General features: G+C 37.5%; 1 protein-coding gene across 2 annotated transcripts; it reads right to left on the bottom strand.

Moving 5' to 3' along the window:
- Positions 1-828: 828 nt before the first annotated feature.
- Positions 829-16,831, bottom strand: AMTN (amelotin). 2 transcript variants are annotated; one of them, XM_033215981.1, is made up of 9 exons: positions 16,665-16,831; positions 16,488-16,556; positions 12,526-12,606; positions 11,467-11,532; positions 10,430-10,519; positions 6,610-6,645; positions 6,158-6,184; positions 2,245-2,506; positions 829-1,117 (listed from the first exon to the last, which is right to left on the bottom strand). In XM_033215981.1, the coding sequence occupies exons 2-9, from the start codon at positions 16,539-16,541 to the stop codon at positions 1,107-1,109; spliced, it is 627 nt and encodes a 208-aa protein (XP_033071872.1). In that variant the 5' UTR covers positions 16,542-16,556; positions 16,665-16,831; the 3' UTR covers positions 829-1,106. The 2 variants fall into 2 exon arrangements, with proteins under 2 accessions (XP_033071872.1, XP_033071871.1); XM_033215980.1 differs by having other exon boundaries at positions 12,526-12,609.
- Between the last annotated feature and the right edge of the window lie 2,940 nt (positions 16,832-19,771).

Consider the following 19,771-nt stretch of genomic DNA (forward strand, 5'->3'; position numbering starts at 1 on the left):
ATCCAGGAAGTCCTTTAATAGCACTTTTAATTATTATCACAAGTGGCAAAATATTTTTGGAAGTTTGAATACTAATTTACTCTCATTTGGTCATGAACCTTGACAGTCTATAAGTAAGTTATTCAGCTTCTGCATATCTGAAACAAGGTGGCTAATAAATCATTAACCACTAGCAAATCTATAGCCACCTGACGCACTAATCATGGAATATATTTCATGGTGCATATTTACATTTGTTGCGTACTGATGGAGTTGAGCCGTATATCGTGAGAAATGTTATTAACCCTATCCATACCTTTCTTTTTTGGGGGCTCTACTGTAGTTTGTATTAATCCCCCTCACTATAGATGAACTGCAATGGTCTGTTATAAGTTTAAATCAGGTTAACTTTTACCTTTTAGGTGAATGGAGCAAGAATATCACCATGGTTTGCTTTAGTGATTATGATTACTTTTTTCAATGTCATTTTTCACACTCAAGCATACCAAAATTAAACATTAAGTGCCATTATGATGAGTTCTGAATATAAACACTTGAGGATAGGCAGAATTATATGATTTATAAGTCTTTTTTTGTACTATATGTTTTAGATGTTGAGAAGTACTCTGCTTATTAAAAATCAAATTTGTGACTCTTATAAGAAAGCGAATGATGAGGTAGCTGTGAAGAGACCAGAATTTGTCTTCACATTGCTGGGTGTCCTCTTCTTGACTGCTGTGCCTCCTACTTCCAAAGAAAGTTCTAGACCTGGAGTATCATGTTAGTGTCCTGAGGAAATGTAGTTTCTGTAAAGGCCAACCTTCTTCCATCTCCAAAGAAGAAAAAGAGTCAGTTTTCCAAATGTGTTTTAATATGCGTATCATCCAGGCAGCATAACGTTATATTTCAAAGACAAATTTATCCATTTAATTATTGTTTTAAAAAGTTGGGATTCTCTACATAGAATATATTTTCTGAAATTTCAAGAATATTTTCAGGTATATTAAGAATTAATTTCTTCTAAGACTACTCAGTGTGTCTCAATCTATTCCATAATATAATCAATGATAAAGATTCACATGGATCACCAAATTCAAGGCAGCTTAGTTGAAAAAATTTGAAACAGCTTACTGAATTCCTAGAAGAAAATAAAACACGTTTTAAATGTAGATAAAAAGTATATTGAACTTAAATATTTTTTACTTGAGATCAAAGTTTCTTTTCCAGGATTAGGAGCATCCATATAAAATCATTCTTTAGTTATCTCTAAGGATATTTGGTTCTAGACATTTTCACATGTTAAACAATTAACTTTGCTTGTTGGTGCAAGAAAAGCTTATTTTTGTCACATTTCTTAAGTTCCATCTAAGAACGGCAGATGGGTTTATGGGTTTATCTGCTTTGGTAGCTATCACTAGTGGCTGCTTGCAGTATTACAGTAGGAAGGTTCTGAGGCTCCATCAGTGAGTGGAGACAGGGTCATGATGAACTGAAGTGTGTCTGCTACAAGCCTCTATGTGCGTGTGTGTGTGTATTGGGGCAAGGAACACAGTCTGCTTCCCAATATTTTCAGTTCTGACCCAAAATGGAACATGTGTTATGCCAACAATTAAAAATCTTTCAGGCCAGGCATGGTGGCTCATGCCTGCAATCCCAGCACTTTGGGAGGCCGAGGCGGGCAGATTGCTTAAGGTCAGGAGTTCTAGACCAGCCTGGGCAACATGGCAAAACCCCGTTTTTACAAAAATTAGCCAGTATGGTCAGGCACAGTGGCTCACGCCTATAATCCCAGCACTTTGGGTGGCTGAGGCGAGTGGGTCACTTGAGGTGAGGAGTTCGAGACCAGCCTGGCCAACATGGTGAAACACTGTCTCTACTAAAAATACAAAAATTAGCCATGTGGTGGCGTGCACCTGTAAGCCTAGCTATTCGGAGGCTGAGGCATGAGAATCGCTTGAACCTGGGATGCAGGGGTTGTGGTGAGCTCAGATTGTACCACTGTACTCCAGCCTGGGCAACAGAGCAAGACCCTGTCTCAAAACAACCAAAAACACTCACACAAATTCTTCCTTCAGTGTTAATACCAGAGGGTTGGTGGCTGAGTAAAAATATTCCCTCGTTGCTGGAGTCAATTGTGAGTGAGTAAAGGGGCTTCCTAATCTTACTAAGATCTGCATTTGTCAAGGCAAGACAAAGAACTCCTCTTTTCCATTCTGCAGATGACTTTCATAGCCAAGAATTATGTTCCAAGCTAGGAGAATTTACCATTTGGTGATTCTGTGGTGGTTTCCTCGGTGGCATGTGTGCTCCTTTGGATGCCTGCAGGGGTGGTCACTGCAAAATCATCGTCTGTGCCACTGGGAGTTGGGAGGCGGCCTGCTGGGGTTCCCTGGATGGCAGGATTTACACCTGCTTGTCCTGCTGGAGGGCTTCCATCCTGGACATCTGGATTAGCCCCTGCCTGATTGGTGGGCAGGATGCCTCCCGGGAACAAGGAATGGATGATGAGGCTCGTGAAGATTTGTGGCTGGAATGAGGGAGGCAAACAGAAAACAAAGTTAAAAGCAACACATTTTAAAGCCTTTTCTTTTTTAAGGGGAGCAAGTTTGGGTAGCAATGAAAAGATGGAGAGAGTAAAGTCAGAGAAGACAGCAAAGACCTGGCATTCCTCAGGGTAAATACTCCCTCACTCCAGCCTAGTCTGATTTAATACTAGGACTCTTTGCTATGCTCCATTTCCCTCAGAAAGGGAAAGCCAGAATCGAGCCAGTCCTGGGAAAAGGCACAACAGTTTATTATTATCAGCTGAATCTGGAGGTAGAATTAAGGCAGAAAAATCCATACAATTATGATAGGCTTTATCTTTGTTATTAAAGCTAACATGTAATCTTTCTTTTGCTCACAACATTTTTTCAAAAAAATACGAGACTAAAAATTAATGGAAAATTGATTCAAGTAGATTAATCCTGGTGGTTCTCATCCCTTCAAGTTTTTTTGATGCATTTTTCAAAGGCATTGGAATATTCAGTCAGAAACATTTATTCTGTCTATTGTGTGTTCCTTGAGGATAGATAGATAATTCCTGTCTACTGCAGTTTTTCATTTTTAGAGAGATCCTGATCAAGCAGGTCTGGAGCAGGACCTAGCAATCTGCCTTTTAAACCAGCTTTTGATGCCATCCTGATTTGCTGGGCAAGGAATGAAGTTTGGGAAACACTATGTTACATTTAAGAGATACTGAAACCAGAATTAGACTTATGCTAGATGACAGATAGGAGCAGAGTATAGACGTTTTCAAACTGAGGGTTGTGATATCCACAGTTTTGAAGTGAAAAAGGTGAGTGACAGTCATCATTAAACAATAAAACAGGCAGTAGACTAGTAGTGCATTCTATATAGTAAAGGTGAATGCTGTTTCATGAGTGTGTGCGTGTGTGTGTGTGTGAAGCTGCATGAAAAATGTAGTTGCTATTGTGATTTGTATTAAAAATGAAAAACCATTAGTGTAGTAGATTAAAAAATGGCGTTGGATCTAGATCCACTCTTTTCTTGTCATTGTTGCTTTTGAGGCCTAAATTACTTAAACTTTTAATCTCAGTTTCTTTATCTATAAAGCTGGGTCAAAAATACTGCTTTGTGCTTTGGGGAAGGTTGAAGGCAGCATATGTAAAGATATGCTAAAGTGCTGGTTATAGAAGAACCTCAGTAGCTGGATATGGATGTTTATGTATCAATGTTGGCAAAACAGACACTAGCCCCATTACTTGGTGATTATTTAGGGACAATATAGAACATATCTACATTTTCCATAATAGAAAAGCTGTTGAATAACTGTTTCCAAATATTGCCTCAATTCTGTACTGTTGTCATGTTTAGATATCATGTTAATTCAAGTCATTTTCTCTAGAAAAGAACCTATGGAGGAATGCATTGAAGTGTCTAGCAATGGTGATATTAACTTTATTTAGGTACAGCCCTCTAATTATTTATGTGTGTAGAAAGAGTTCATCACTATCTGATGCTGGAAAAAGATATATTGTGCCATAAGAACTAAAAATCCAAGTTAAGGCTCTTCAAGGAGAACTACAAACCACTGCTCAGTGAAATAAAAGAGGACACAAACAAATGGAAGAACATACCATGCTCATGGATAGGAAGAATCAATATTGTGAAAATGGCCATACTGTCCAAAGTAATTTATAGATTCAATGCCATCCCCATTAAGCTACCAATGACTTTCTTCACAGAATTGGAAAAAACTGCTTTAAAGTTCATATGGAACCAAAAAAGACCCCGATTGCCAAGACAATCCTAAGTCAAAAGAACAAAGCTGGAGGCATCACGCTACTTGACTTCAAACTCTACTACAAGGCTACAGTAACCAAAACAGCATGGTACTGGTACCAAAACAGAGATATAGACCAATGGAGCAGAACAGAGCCCTCAGAAATAATGCCACACATCTACAGCCATCTGATCTTTGACAAACATGATGAAAGCAAGCAATGGGGAAAGGATTCCCTATTTAATAAATGGTGCTGGGAAAATTGACTAGCCATAAGTAGAAAGCTGAAACTGGATCCTTTCCTTACTCCTTATACGAAAATTAATTCAAGATGGATTAGAGACTTAAATGTTAGACCTAAAACCATAAAAACCCTAGAAGAAAACCTAGGCAATACCATTCAGGACATAGGCATGGGCAAGAACTTCATGTCTAAAACACCAAAAGCAACGACAGCAAAAGCCAAAATTGACAAATGGGATCTAATTAAACTAAAGAGCTCTGCACAGCAAAAGAAACTACCATCAGAGTGAACAGGCAACCTACAGAATGGGAGAAAATTTTTTGCAATCTACCCATCTGACAAAGGGCTAATATCCAGAACCTACAAAGAACTCAAACAAATTTGCAAGAAAAAACAAACAACCCCATCAAAAAGTGGGCAAAGGATATGAACAGACATTTCTCAAAAGAAGACATTCATACAGCCAACAGACACATGAAAACATGCTCATCATCACTCGCCATCAGAGAAATGAAAATCAAAACCACAATGAGATACCATCTCCCACCAGTTAGAATGGCAATCATTAAAAAATCAGGAGACAACAGGTGCTGGAAAGGATGTGGAGAAATAGGAACACTTTTATACTGTTGGTGGGACTGTAAACTAGTTCAACCATTGTGGAAAACGGTGTGGTGATTCTTCAAGGATCTAGAACTAGAAATACCATTTGACCCAGCCATCCCATTACTGGGTATATACCCAAAGGATTATAAATCATGCTGCTGTAAAGACACATGCACACATATGTTTATTGCGGCACTATTCACAATAGCAAAGACTTGGAATCAACCCAAATGTCCATCAGTGACAGACTGGATTAAGAAAATGTGGCACATATACACCATGGAATACTATGCAGCCATAAAAAAGGATGAGTTTGTGTCCTTTGTAGGGACATGGATGCAGCTGGAAACCATCATTCTGAGCAAACTATCGCGATAACAGAAAACCAAACACCGCATGTTCTCACTCATAGGTGGGAATTGAACAATGAGATCACTTGGACACAGGAAGGGGAACATCTCACACACCAGGGCCTATTGTGGGGAGGAGGGAGGGGGAGGGATAGCATTAGGAGATATACCTAATGTAAATGACGAGTTAATGGGTACAGCACACCAGCGTGGCACATGTATACATATGTAACAAACCTGCATGTTGTACTCATGTACCCTAGACCTTAAAGTATAATAATAAAAAATAAAATAAAATACAAAAAAAATCCAAGTCAAGGAATTTAATCTTTCCTGTAAAAAGTTAATATTTATATTATTCTACATTTGTATACATTTCAATAGTTTATAATCCTAAACTGCAATCCTTATGAAGTTAAAAAATGTGCATTGCCTTTCTGGATAGAACTGAATCTGATAGCAATAAATTGAAACAATAGCTAAGTCAAATTAATAGAAAAATAGCTGGAGAAGTATGATAAAATCCCCAAACAATGAAAGGATAATCTAATGTAAGGAACTATAAAAATGTTCAGTTCATTGTAGTACACACCATATTCAGGATTTATGGTCAAGAGAGACTATATGGGGACAGAAAACATTGTGATAGAAGTAAAAATAATTTAAAATAGTATTAAAATTTTTTCTTTTTACCAATTCCTCTGAGCTTAGGATAGTGCCCTAAAAGCAAAAAGATAAACACAAACTGTTAGACACATTTTAATATATTTGTAGTAATATATGTACAACATGACTTGAAAACTTAAAATACTTTCAAAGGTTATAGAGATTTTGCATTTCTAATAAAATGTTAAACTGCCTTATGATCTATATTACAAAACTCAAGTCAGCATATGATGGGAGACTGCTAACATTCATTCTTTGAGTAATATGACATCATCTCCATCCAAAAATTATATATTTTTCTATCATTAAGTGGATGTTCATTGAAGAAAACTTATGCAGAAAGCAAGCTCTTGTGATTATCAGTGTCCATACAGGGCAAAGTACATTGAAAACCTCACACTATCTAGTGAATTGAGGTAAGAATAAATATTTCACACCAAGGTGATTTAAAATCAAGACATTATTAAGCATAATTTTACCTGGGCTCCAACTTGTGTGACAAAAATTGGTAACATCTGAAAAAATGAGAGAAAAATTCATTCAAAAGTTCTGGAACATGGTATAAATATTGATACTGTTTTTTTTTTTAGATGGAGTCTCGCTCTATTGCCCAGACTGGAGTGCAGTGGTGTGGTCTCGGCTCACTGCAACCTCCACCTCCTGGGTTCAAGCGATGCCTCAGCCTCCTGAGTAGCTGGGATTACAGGCACCTGCCACCATGCCTGGCTAATTTTTTGTATTTTTACTAGAGACGGGGTTTTACCATGTTGGCCAGGCTGGTCTTGAACTCCTGACCTCGTGATCCGCCTGCCTCAGCCTCCCAAAGCTCTGGTATTACAGGCATGAGCCACTGCGCCTAGCCATTGATACCTTCTTAAAACGATATAGTATCTGTTAAACAGATATTTGTTACTAATGTATTATCTATAATCATAGATATAAATTCATAGATCTGGATGGGAGTTTGGAACTTTTCCAATTTGTAAAAAGAAGATCAGTCCCAGAGAGATTTAGAAACCAGTTCAAGGTAGCACATTGAGAAGATAGAAATTAGTAAACTGGATGAACGAAAAAATAAAATTGGTCTCAAGAAATCTCCAAACTGAAAATTATTTCAAGTAACAATAATATTAAAATTTACAGATTTCTTTCATATCCAATCTTGGAAGACACATTAAAATATGTGATGTGTATTTTCAAATGCAAAGATTTCTTGAGGCATAGATATTTAGTGTTGCAATAGTTGCCTGGACATTTTGCTGTTAAAATAAGGCAATTATAGGGAATATTGCTCAATAACCCCTGGCATTGGCATAGCTCTTAGAACTAGGCAAGAAATAATTCAAGGGTCACTGATAACTAAATATTATAAATTTAGGTATAAAAAGATGAAAAAGGTTTGAGTGAGGTGTTGGCATGCTCCAGTACTCTCTGCTACACTGAGAACTGGCCTGAAATTTGTCAAAGAGAGCTAAGGTTTTAAAAATTTATTCTTATTTCTATAGAAAATTCAAAGTGTCAGGAAAGTCATCAAAATGGGACTCTTAATTTCATAATTACCAAACCAGAAGATTTGAAAGTCTTATGAAATAGACTCTTAACTATTGTTTCCCAAGATAGTTGGTGCAGGAATTATGGAACTATGGAATATCAATAAGGAAAAATTACATACATTTATGAAAAAGGCTTACTCACAATCAGGTGCTTGTCTACTGACAAAAAAAGGGCAACAGAACAGGAACAAAAAACCCAACTAGCCTTCACGTTGGCAATGGGAAAGTGGTTGGTACATTTTGGATTTGAGAGAAGATGAAATGGAAATTTCTTCTTTAATGGGAAGTTGGAGTGGAAAGAACAAAAAGATAAAAAGAGGAAAGCATAGATGTCTACATAAAAACTATAATGAAAGATAATCTAATTGTTTACCAATATAATGATAAAGAGGACTTTTTTTCTTAGTTGTCGGTAGAGAAATTATTTGAAATCGTAATAGCTAACACATCACATATTTACTATGTGGCGGGCATTGTTTTGAGTGTTTTCCATATATTTACTCACTTGATCTTTGCAACAGCTGTAGAGGAAGGTTCTATTTTAATGCCCATTTTAAATTTTGAGCAAATTGGGTCACAGAGTGGTAAAGTAACTTGGCCAACATCATATAAGTAGTAAGTGTAGAGCTGACATTTAACCAGAAATTGTGTGGTTCCAGAGTTCACCAACATGGTTCACTTTTCTTTGATAAATGCGAGCCACCAGTAGGTGTCCAGGTTGTGGCAGAGATAATAAGCCACTCTGCACAGGGAAAGGCAGGGTAGGAGGGACTAGAGCTGCCCAGGGGAAGGTCAGGTATGGGAACCCTTGGTGGTAGCATGGCCTAGAGACATTGAAGAATTCCCACAGCAAATGGGGATTGATTTATAATATTGCATAGAGAGTGTACAATGCGAAACTCTCTATACTGAAACTTTTGTAGCATCTCCAGGCTCCACTAATGCCTTGACTTAGGAGGATACTCTCTGGGGTACATGAAGATGTATTAAGTCTACCTTCAAGGTTAGAGGAGGGCAACAACTGCGACTGAAGCTGGGCAATCAGTATGTAGATTATACTATGATCACCTGTTACAGAGAGTCTCTTTTTATTTGCATCTTAAATCTTTTTCAGAGGGTCACTTTTATGATCCAAATTTTTATTATCAAGATACTTTTTGTGTCTTTGGCCCCAGAAATTCTATTCCTAAGAGTTGGTCCAAAGGAAATAGTCACTGGAATACTCATAGACTTAGTCACAAGGATGCTCACTGTAGTGTTGTTTATAGAAGCAAAGACTTTGGAACAACCCCCAAATTTTCATAATAAGTAATTTAGTATACCATGGAATACTAAGAGGTCATTAAAAACAACACTGTAAGTGAATATTTTAAAACATGAAAGCTGTTCAAAATATAATTGTGGAAAAAAGCACATTACAAAACATTAAATATAGCAAAAACATTTTCTTTAAAAATATATGTATAGAAAAAAGACTGGAAGAACATAATCTAGAATGTTGACAGTGTTTGATTATGGCTAATGAGATTCCAAGTGTATTTTATTTTATTTTTTGCTTATATGTAAATTTTAGAAAATTCTCATTTCCTAAATTCTTTATAATTAACATATATTGCTTACACAATAACAAATGCTTCTACAAAAAATTAGACCATTATGTTGGATAGTGGGGGCTGAGGTCACATGTTGGGGAGAATAAGTTATCTACAAACAACTTAGTCTTGCTGTAAAAGGATTATTGTATTTTCCTCGAGAGGCTTTCTTTTCTTTTTCTTTTTTTTTTTTGAGACAGAATCCCCCTCCGTCACCCAGGATGGAGTGCAATGACACAGTCGTTGCTCACTGCAGCCTTGACTTCCTTTGCTCAAGTGATCCTCCCACCTCAGCCTCCTGAGTAGCTGGGACTATAGATGTGCCCCACCATGCCCAGTTATTTATTTTATTTTATTTTTGTAGAGGTAAGTCTCACTGTGTTGTCCTGGCTGGTCTCAAATGCCTGGGTTCAAGTGATCCTACTGCCTTGGCCTTCCAAAGTGCTGGGATTACAGCATGGGCCACTGCACCCAGCCCCTCTGGAGCCTATTATGCTATTTAGAAAAGTTTCAAGAAGGTAAAAATTTGGAATTTGTTCAGTGTTAAAATGCAAACACTTCAAAAACAGGTGATGCCTTAAGTTTGTATCTTAGTGTAAGAGGATTTTCAGGGTTTTTTTTTGTTTGTTTGTTTTTGAAAGCAAGTGATAGTGGGAGGTGGTAAATGGTAAATACTGAAAAGTCCTTGGGGACTTTCAAGAGGGAATGAAAAAAGGGCACAAAAATGGGATGATTAGATTTGCTGAAGATAAACTTTATACACCTCTTAATTTTTCTTTGAGATGATCTTGGTCACCTAGAAGGTCTTCAAGAGAAAACAATATGCTAGAAAATATCTTGGGATCTCTCAATTTCCCCCCATATATTTTTCACTTTTCAATCTTCCCCAACTTTTCAAGGTTTCCTGTTTTCCATTAAAATTATATTCTAGAGAGGTTGTGGTGTAGCATGGTCAGTTCTCTGGGTAAGTTTTCATGAATTTTCATTAAGAACCAGATTGTTAAATACTGTTCTATGTTCAGTAGAACATTCGTCAGCTAACAATCTGGGCAAAATTTTCAAGAAGCTTTAAAAAATTCTGTTTCTACTGTAGGCTTTCCCCTGAGAGAAAATGCTCTCTAATGTTAAAACTAAAGTCCAGCTGTTCAACTTACATGTGGTTGCAGTTGATGTTGTAAATTCAACACTCCCAGCGTCAGTGGGTGGGCCTGGGTACCAGGTGTCATTCCTGCAGCAGGATTTAACTGTAGGGCAAGGAAGAAGGCTTTCATTGTATTTTTTTTTTTTTTTCAGTTTGGATATTTAGGAAACGAAAATGTTTTTACTAAACATAAAATATATTTAAAGGAAGGATTTGCTATGTAAATACATAGTATTCTATTGGATGTATACTTAGACACAAAGATGAAATTTAAAGACTTATTTAGTCTGCTAGTACAACCACAGGGGCTATTGCTAACTTTTCCCCTGTTAAGTTTTTCTTTGGCATTTAACCTCTTCTGTTTGAGAATTACTTAGTTGATTTATTTGTATCCTTGCTTTCCCTTTTTGGCTACAAGAGCAATTATTTCTGAAAATTTTCTGATAGCTGTTTTACAATTAAGAAATTAACTCCTCTAGGTTACGTATGAAAATTATGAGGTTCAGAATACATATTTTGTCTGGAACATGAACTATATTTAAATTTGACCACTAAAAAAGTCCACTTTAAGTCAGGAAAGGAACTTATTTTTCTTTCCAAACAGATTATACAGATATTCTGTGAGAAGACTGAAGATCTATACAGATATTCTATACGAAGACACTGAAGATCTTTCTGTCTCTTCCAGTTTACTCCTGTCATTGGGGGTGATAATAGCAGTGATAGTGTTTATGTGGACGTGGGGATGCTGTAGGGGCATTAAGGAAGGTATGGTGGAGGAATTGAGAGAGGAGGAGAAGAGGATAGAGAAACTGGGGAAGGAAAGAATTAGATCCATTTGTTTAGAGACTCTCTTGCTAAGAAAAACTTTTAATGATGTCCAACTCCCTTGGACTCTTCTCTCCTCTCTTTCAACTTATCTACGTGAATAAGTATGTGTGTGTTTTCATTTGTGGATATACACATCCATATGCATGCTCCCCCCACCATAACATTAGGCATTATATTTATTTCACAATGGGTATTAAAATAATATAAAAGATCACTTACCAGATGCAGATCTGGCCCCAGTGTGAGCATCTGTGTTAATGGTATCAGACTTAAAGAAGGAAAGACCTGCAGGGGATTGAAAGTGATGTGTGAGACAAGAGGTTGCCTGCTCCCTTAGGCTGTCAGTGGTGGATAACCTCATGTAATTGACACTCCTGTCAGAGGTGGATTTACCATGAAGGTAAATAAAGATGAAGCCTCGGGGCCTTTCAGTAGCATTGCCCTGTTTGTGGCCCTGGGAGGTCCCCTAGCTATGTTTCAAGCTTATGGTACTTATCAGCTTCAGAAAATTTGTGATTTACTCTTATTTCTTATCCAATTATAATTATTTATTTCAGTACTTAATTTTACATATCTAATTTTGTATTCTTTTTCTTAAAGAGGGTTCCCAAATTGTATAAGATTCAGTCTCCTTAAGAGGGGGAAGTGGTTCTTGACTTGAGTGTTCTGTTGACTAAGGAGAAGACTTTAGACTCTAGTGTTATCTGATTGTACTACACAAAATGTAGAAGTAGGTAAGCCATGGTCCTTCACGGCAGAGGAAGAGTTGAAGTGGGAGGGAGCGTAGTTGCCAAAAGATATTGCAGTTTTCAAAAGTATTTACGCTTTGAAGAAACAGATTAAATAGCAACACATCAACACATCAACAACAATGAAACTTCACAAAACCAGGAGGAAATCTGCAGTTATTTTTTATAGATCACCTCTGATCCCCTACTATTGCTAGCAAATACTGCATATGATAATGCCATAGTACCTCAAGGCCATAGATGACCAAGCTTTGCAAATAGACATTGTTATTCCTTTTCAAAGTTGACTAGATTTCACTGCTAAACCAAATTATTATTTAGATAAAAGGAAAAAGAATTAGAGTGCTTTACTTTTCCTTTGCAAATTTTTCAGAAAATTGTATCAGTTCTTTTCTCCACTCCCAAATGAAAAGCCTCTCTCTCTTGTTCAGTCTTGTACAGTCTTCATGTAAATTTTGATTTTAAACCTACCAGTCTTAATGTATTTTCTTTACCGGTTTGTACACGTTCCCTTTTGTAGGACTCTTACCTGATTTGACTGCTGTTGGTTTGGTAGTGTTCCCTGATCCGGAGCCAGTTTTGTGGGAGGGAGTCCCAAAGCAGGTTTGAGCTGCTTTTGTGAAAACAAATACATATTTGATGAGGCAGGAATGTGTTTAAGATTTTGTATCCATTTATATCCATGTTGCCCCCAATGCAAAAATGTCTACATTAAGGCTTTGAGTATTTTAGAGGAGTTTAATTCCCTGAAACATTGTGTGCATGGTAGGACATGTAATTGTAGAGTGGAAAAATGCCAGCCCAGGAGGGGTGGGATGGTGTGGGGGCACGTGGGCTGGGATGCACCTGAGCACATGGGATATCTTGTGGTGGTTCCTGGCTCCCATTTCTTTTTTGTACCTGCCTTTATCTTTTGCCAGGACATGAATATATAATCTGTACGTTAGCTCTGTGCACATTTGCTTTTTCTCAGGGCTTGAGATAAACTGCCATCATTCTTACTACCTTTTCAGGAAGCTTCCCACTTTTGCCATGCCTGCCACATCACTCTTGTAACAGAAGTTCAGTTTTCTTTCTGGCCTGGATATTTTATTAGTGTATTAAAAATCTCTGAAGTTTAGATATGAAAATATTCCTTCTACACATTTGGTCTAGTTGTATTACTTTGTCTAACAGGTGAGGCAACTGATGCTTACGGTAAACTGCCCCAGGTGACATGGTGAGCAGCAGAGCTAGTGCTAGATCCCTGTAAGTGCTCTTAGTCTCCAAATAAAAAAGCTTCTCTTTTGGCAGGTTGACCAAATCTGGTTTTGCTCCTGGAGGCATCCTGGAAGGCACAGGGGTGTGGCCCTCTGGCTCTGCAGCAAACCTTGAGTCATCTAAGGTTACTCTGGAGCAGTTCTGGTTTCACATTGGAGTTTCCCTTTAGTTATGAGGAGAGGTTGGGGCTGGGCACCGTGGCTCACACCTGTAATCCCAGCACTTTGGAAGGCCAAGGTGGGAGGATCACTTGAGGTTAGGATGTTAGGACCAGCCTGGCTAATATGGTGAAACCCTGTCTTTACTAAAAATACAAAATGCTGCTTGGGAGGTTGAGGCAGGAGAATCGCTTGAACCCAGGAGCAGGAGGTTGCGGAGCGAGACTATGTCTCAAAAAAAAAAAAAAAAAAGGAGAGGTTGGTATTACCTGTTCTAGGAGGTCCCTTTCAGCTTTAAGATTATCTGTGTGTGTGTGTGTGTGGTGTGTGTGTGTGTATATATATATATTTCGTAAGTAAGTCTTTTCATCTTCCACAATCTATTGTTAGCATAGCAGCCAGAGTGACCCTGTGAAAATGATAGTCTAATCTTGTCACTCCTCTGCTGAGTTCCTGCAATGACTACCATTTTTTTTTCTTTTCTTTCTTTGCTTTTATTTTTTTTTTGAGATGGAGTTTTGTTCTGTCATCCAGGCTGGAGTGCAGTGGCGTGATCTCAGCTCACTGTAACCTCCACCTCCCGGGTTCAAATGATTCTCCTGCCTCAGCCTCCTGAGTAGCTGGGATTACCAGTGCACACCACCACATCCAGCTAATTTTTGTATTTTTTGTAGAGATGGGGTTTCACCATATTGGTCAGGCTGGTCTTGAACTCCTGACCTGAAGTTATTTGCCCACCTTGGCCTCCCAAAGTGTTGGGATTACAGGCATGAGCCACCGTGCCTGGCCAATGGCTGTCAATTTCACTCAGAGTAAAAGCCACACACGCCACAGTGGTCTACAGGGTCTTCATGATCCAGGCCCTCAGTAGCTCTCTGATCCTTCCCACCTTATTTCCTTTCCCTCACTCTGCTCTGGCCATCCAGCCTTTTTGCTGTTTCTGGGACAGGTAAAGTCCATTCCTGCTTCAGAATTTCACCTCCACCTGTTCCCTCTGTCTGGAATGTTCTTTCCCTGGACATTGGCTTCACTCTCTCACCTACTTCTTTATTGAGGCCAAACCTGACTGCTGTCCTGAATATGCAGCCTGCCCCTTCTCCACTGTGCACCACCAGCCTGCTCCATCTCACCCTGCTCTGGGGTCTTTTTTATGTAGTGCCCACCACCTCCTATCCTGTCATGTGACCTACTGATTTAGACTGCTTACCATTTATCATTTGTTTCCTTGCTAAAATATAGGCTTCACAAGGGTGGCAACACTGTGGTTTATTCAGTGATCTATTTCAAGAAGAGAAATCCATGTCTGGCATATAGTAAGCACTCAACAAATATTTGTTGGAGGAATAAAATCTTGTTTTCTTCTAGGGCCTTCACTTTCTGTGACTTTGATTTGTCTTATATTTGTTTGTTCTAACATTATGTTTTCCATCTGGTACTTTTCCTCAAACTTTTGATCTACTGAAAATAATTGCTAGGCTGTTGTATGTGTCCACATTTGCAAATGGATTCACTCTTTATAATTTTATGCTAACTCAGTAAATTCATTTACAAATAGTAAAAAATACCTTGTCTATGTGTCCTGATGTTTCATTTGGTATTGTTTCTATACCGAATAGACATTTCAGTGTCGCCTCTCTGCCCCTGCCCCACTAATTCTCTAGCTGTTCTCATTGTCTATTAGCAATTTGCCGTAGCCTGCACAGCAGGCCTGCTTCACCCCAGCCCACTTCACATGAGAGTTGCGCTCCTGGAAAGTTTTGCTGATTTTGAGTTTTTACCAATTACGTGGTAATTTAAATATACTAAAGAAACTGTATTTTGAAGAATCTTTCGGTAATTGCATTTGGCGAAGTGAAAGAAGCATTTGTTCTATAAAAAAATTAACTTCATACTTTACCATGTTTAGAAAATTAAACTTTTACAGACAGCTTCTTTCAAGGAGGACACACACACACACACACACAAACACGCGCACACACACACACACGTTTATATTTGCGATAAAGTAAGAAGGAGGTTGGCTACCGTATCTTGTTTCATCCTCCCCCCGCATAATCCCACCCTGTTCATTTCCTTCACATAACTAATCACAGTTATTATTTATAATTTGACATTTCTTTAAAAATCATTTGAGTAAAACATAAAAAATTGGCAAGAGATACTGGTAAAAATAAAAAATAAAAAATTTAAAAAAATAAAAAAATTGATTAATGTTTACAATCCTTGTGAACACCATGAAGGATCATGCCTTTTTTTCCTTCTCACTATTGTTTCTTCAGCACCTAGCACAATGTCTGGCATATATAGTTTTTAATAAATATTTGTTGATTGTATGAATGGATGCCAAAGTTTTGAGTAAGCTTGAGGCCCAACTAAGTATGCTTTCTTTTATTCTGTTATTTTATAGCAAGTATATTGTCATTTTTTTCTTAATGATCTTGAACCATCTTGAACAGTCAAAGAAAAGTCCACCTAGAGATCCAAACCATTCTTCTCTATGTGTACAAAATAATGGAGCAAATGTTGGAGTTCTAATGCTTTTAAATTTTTTCCTATTATATGTGAATACTATGTATGATGAATGTTCTAAGTCAAAAATTTTGATCATTTTAATCATATGCCTTTGGTATCATATGTTTTGGTGGTCTTTTTTTTTTTTTTTAGAATTTATACAATCTAGATATTTAGTGTTTCCGAGTAGAAAAATTAGAAAATATCGTCTTTGTTCATGAGCAAATAACTAGTTGCCAAGAAAAAATTTCTTTTTGGAAAATAAAATAATCATCCACTTAAGGTATTCATTTGTCTCCTAATTTCTAGCCTATTGCTCTGCCAAAATAATTGACCTTTTGCCACGATGGAGTGGATGCATTTAAAAAATACAAGTACATTGAAATATGTACCAAAAACTTATTAGCTTGTCATTTTCTGCCTTGGAAAATAAACACTGGACACTCTCAGGGAATGAGTCACAAAACAGAGCAGTTTTGATGGAGGGCACGAGAGAGGTAGGTCTGCAACTAGAGATGCTGTTGAAGCTGGTTGGCATATAAAACAAACACAACATACTTACTGGTAATGACTGAGTTGATCCTAGAAGGCAAAGCAGTAGAATCGTAGTCTTCATGTTTCAAATTGCTACCTACAACAACAAAACAGTGTTACTCTTCCACTGTATTTTTTTCCTTTTAAGAGAAAATGATACTTTAAAAACGAATGTTCTACTTGAAACATGGTCAATTAATGTTACCTTTGTGTCCAGGAAGCAAAATCTGTAATACTTAAAGTGCAGTTGATTTCTCAGGTTTACTCTGGTGAAAATTTTTACCCTTCAATGATGTATATGTTTGTAGAAGAAATTTAAACTCAGTTCCAGGAGACTGGAAACTGAGAGACCAATCAGGATTTAGCTGTCTGTTAAATCATTTGGTTTTTTTCATTTCCCAACACTTCATTAGGTGGTTTATTAGCTGCAGACATGATATTACCCAATGTCTACCATTTGAATAGAAGGTGTTTCAGGGAGACATACCTTATGTAATTAAAAAAAGACGCAGACAATAAAATAATTTAAATGCTTCTTCACCTCCCTCTTCTTCCCAAATAATTTCTCAGATGTACGTGTTTTATCATGTATGTATGAACACATAAATCAAACATCAAAATATAGGGTTCTGTGCATAGTTTAAAAAATGAAGTCTATTATGTAGATTGCTCTAGAACTTATGTTTTCTTAACAAATAATGGACAACTTTGTGTGTTAGTACATACAGGTTTATTTTATTTAATGTGTACACACCATTATATCATATCACATTTCTTTTTGATGGACATTTAATCCATTTCCATTTTATTTTGTAATTACAAAGGTGTCACAAGCACCATTCTTATAGAACCTTTTTTTTTTTTTTTTTGGAATAAAGAGTTTAATTGAACTGGCACATAAAGCATGAACATACTGGCCACACCCTCCTCAAATATGTAATAATCTTAAATATGTTATTAAATCAGATATACATATATAAGGGAAAGTAAGAATGCCGAAAAGTGTGCTTGGATAAACCAAAGTATACCTTAACCTAAAGCATCAGGCTTATACACACAAGATTTCTTATTAAATAATTACTTTGAACCAAAGCTAGCCCAAACAAACAAACTTTAGTAATTAAGCTCACTTAAGCTATTTAGTTACAATTAAAAGTATAGGAAATAGAAATTTCTTTTTTTTTTTTTTAATTATACTTTAAGTTCTAGGGTACATGTGCATAACGTGGAGGTTTGTTACATATGTATACTTGTGCCATGTTGGTGTGCTGCACCCATCAACTCGTCAGCACCCATCAATTCATCATTTATATCAGGTATAACTCCCCAATGCAATCCCTCCCCCCTCCCCCCTCCCCATGATAGGCCCGGTGTGTGATGTTCCCCTTCCGAGTCCAAGTGATGTCATTGTTCAGTTCCACCTATGAGTGAGAACATGCGGTGTTTGGTTTTCTGTTCTTGTGATAGTTTGATACTAAATGATGGTTTCCAGCTGCATCCATGTCCCTACAAAGGATGCAAACTCATCCTTTGATGGCTGCATAGTATTCCATGGTGTATATGTGCCACATTTTCTTAATCCAGTCTGTCACAGATGGACATTTGGGTTGATTCCAAGTCTTTGCTGTTATGAATAGTGCCGCAATAAACATACATGTGCATGTGTCTTTATAGCAGCATGATTTATAATCCTTTGGGTATATACCCAGTAGTGGGATGGCTGGGTCCTATGGTACATCTAGTTCTAGATCCTTGAGGAATCCCCATACTGTTTTCCATAATGGTTGAACTAGTTCACAATCCCACCAACAGTGTAAAAGTGTCCTATTCTCCACATCCTCTCCAGCACCTGTTGTTTCCTGACTTTTTAATGATTGCCATTCTAACTGGTGTGAGATGGTATCTCATTGTGGTTTTGATTTCATTTCTCTGATGCCAGTGATGATGAGCATTTTTTCATGTGTCTGTTGGCTGTATGAATGTCTTCTTTTGAGAAATGTCTGTTCATATCTTTGCCCAGTTTTGATGGAGTTGTTTATTTTTCTTGTAAATTTGTTTGAGTCTTTGTAGATTCTGGATATTAGCCCTTTGTCAGATGAGTAGATTGCAACAATTTCTCCCATTCTGTAGGTTGCCTGTTCACTCTGATGGTAGTTTCTTTTGCTGTGCAGAGCTCTTTAGTTTAATTAGATCCCATTTGTCAATTTTGGCTTTTGCTGCCGTTGCTTTTGGTGTTTTAGACATGAAGTCCTTGCCCATGCCTATGTCCTGAATGGTACTACCTAGGTTTTCTTCTAGGGTTTTTTTTTTTTTTTTTTTATTATACTTTAAGTTCTAGGGTACATGTGCATGACGTTTATATCATGTATAACTCCCCAATGCAATCCCTCCCTCCTCCCCCCTCCCCATGATAGGCCCCAGTGTGTGATGTTCCCCTTCCCGAGTCCAAGTGATCTCATTGTTCAGTTCCACCTATGAGTGAGAACATGCGGTGTTTGGTTTCTCTTCTTGTGATAGTTTGCTAAGAATGATGGTTTCCAGCTGCATCCATGTCCCTACAAAGGACGCAAACTCATCCTTTTTGATGGCTGCATAGTATTCCATGGTGTATATGTGCCACATTTTCTTAATCCAGTCTGTCACAGATGGACATTTGGGTGATTCCAAGTCTTTGCTATTGTGAATAGTGCCGCAATAAACATACGTGTGCATGTGTCTTTGTAGTAGAGTAATTTATAATCCTTTGGGTATATACCCAGTAGTGGGATGGCTGGGTCATATGGTACATCTAGTTCTAGATCCTTGAGGAATCGCCATACTGTTTTCCATAATGGTTGAACTAGTTTACAATCCCACCAACAGTGTAAAAGTGTTCCTATTTCTCCACATCCTCTCCAACACCTGTGTTTCCTGACTTCTTAATGATTGCCATAACTGGTGTGAGATGGTATCTCATTGTGGTTTTGATTTGCATTTCTCTGATGGCCAGTGATGATGAGCATTTTTTCATGTGTCTGTTGGCTGTATGGATGTCTTCTTTTGAGAAATGTCTGTTCATATCCTTCCCCACTTTTTGATGGGGTTGTTTGTTTTTTCTTGTATATTTGTTTGAGTTCTTGGTAGATTCTGGATATTAGCCCTTTGTCAGATGAGTAGGTTGCAAAAATTTTTTCCCATTCTGTAGGTTGCCTGTCACTCTGATGGTAGTTTCTTTAGCTGTGCAAAAGCTCTTTAGTTTAATTAGATCCCATGTGTCAATTTTTGCTTTTGCTGCCGTTGCTTTTGGTGTTTTAGACATGAAGTCCTTGCCCA

This window comes from Trachypithecus francoisi, unplaced genomic scaffold (assembly GCF_009764315.1).
Source record: "Trachypithecus francoisi isolate TF-2019V2 unplaced genomic scaffold, Tfra_2.0 Lachesis_group1, whole genome shotgun sequence".
NCBI classification, from domain to species: domain Eukaryota; kingdom Metazoa; phylum Chordata; class Mammalia; order Primates; family Cercopithecidae; genus Trachypithecus; species Trachypithecus francoisi.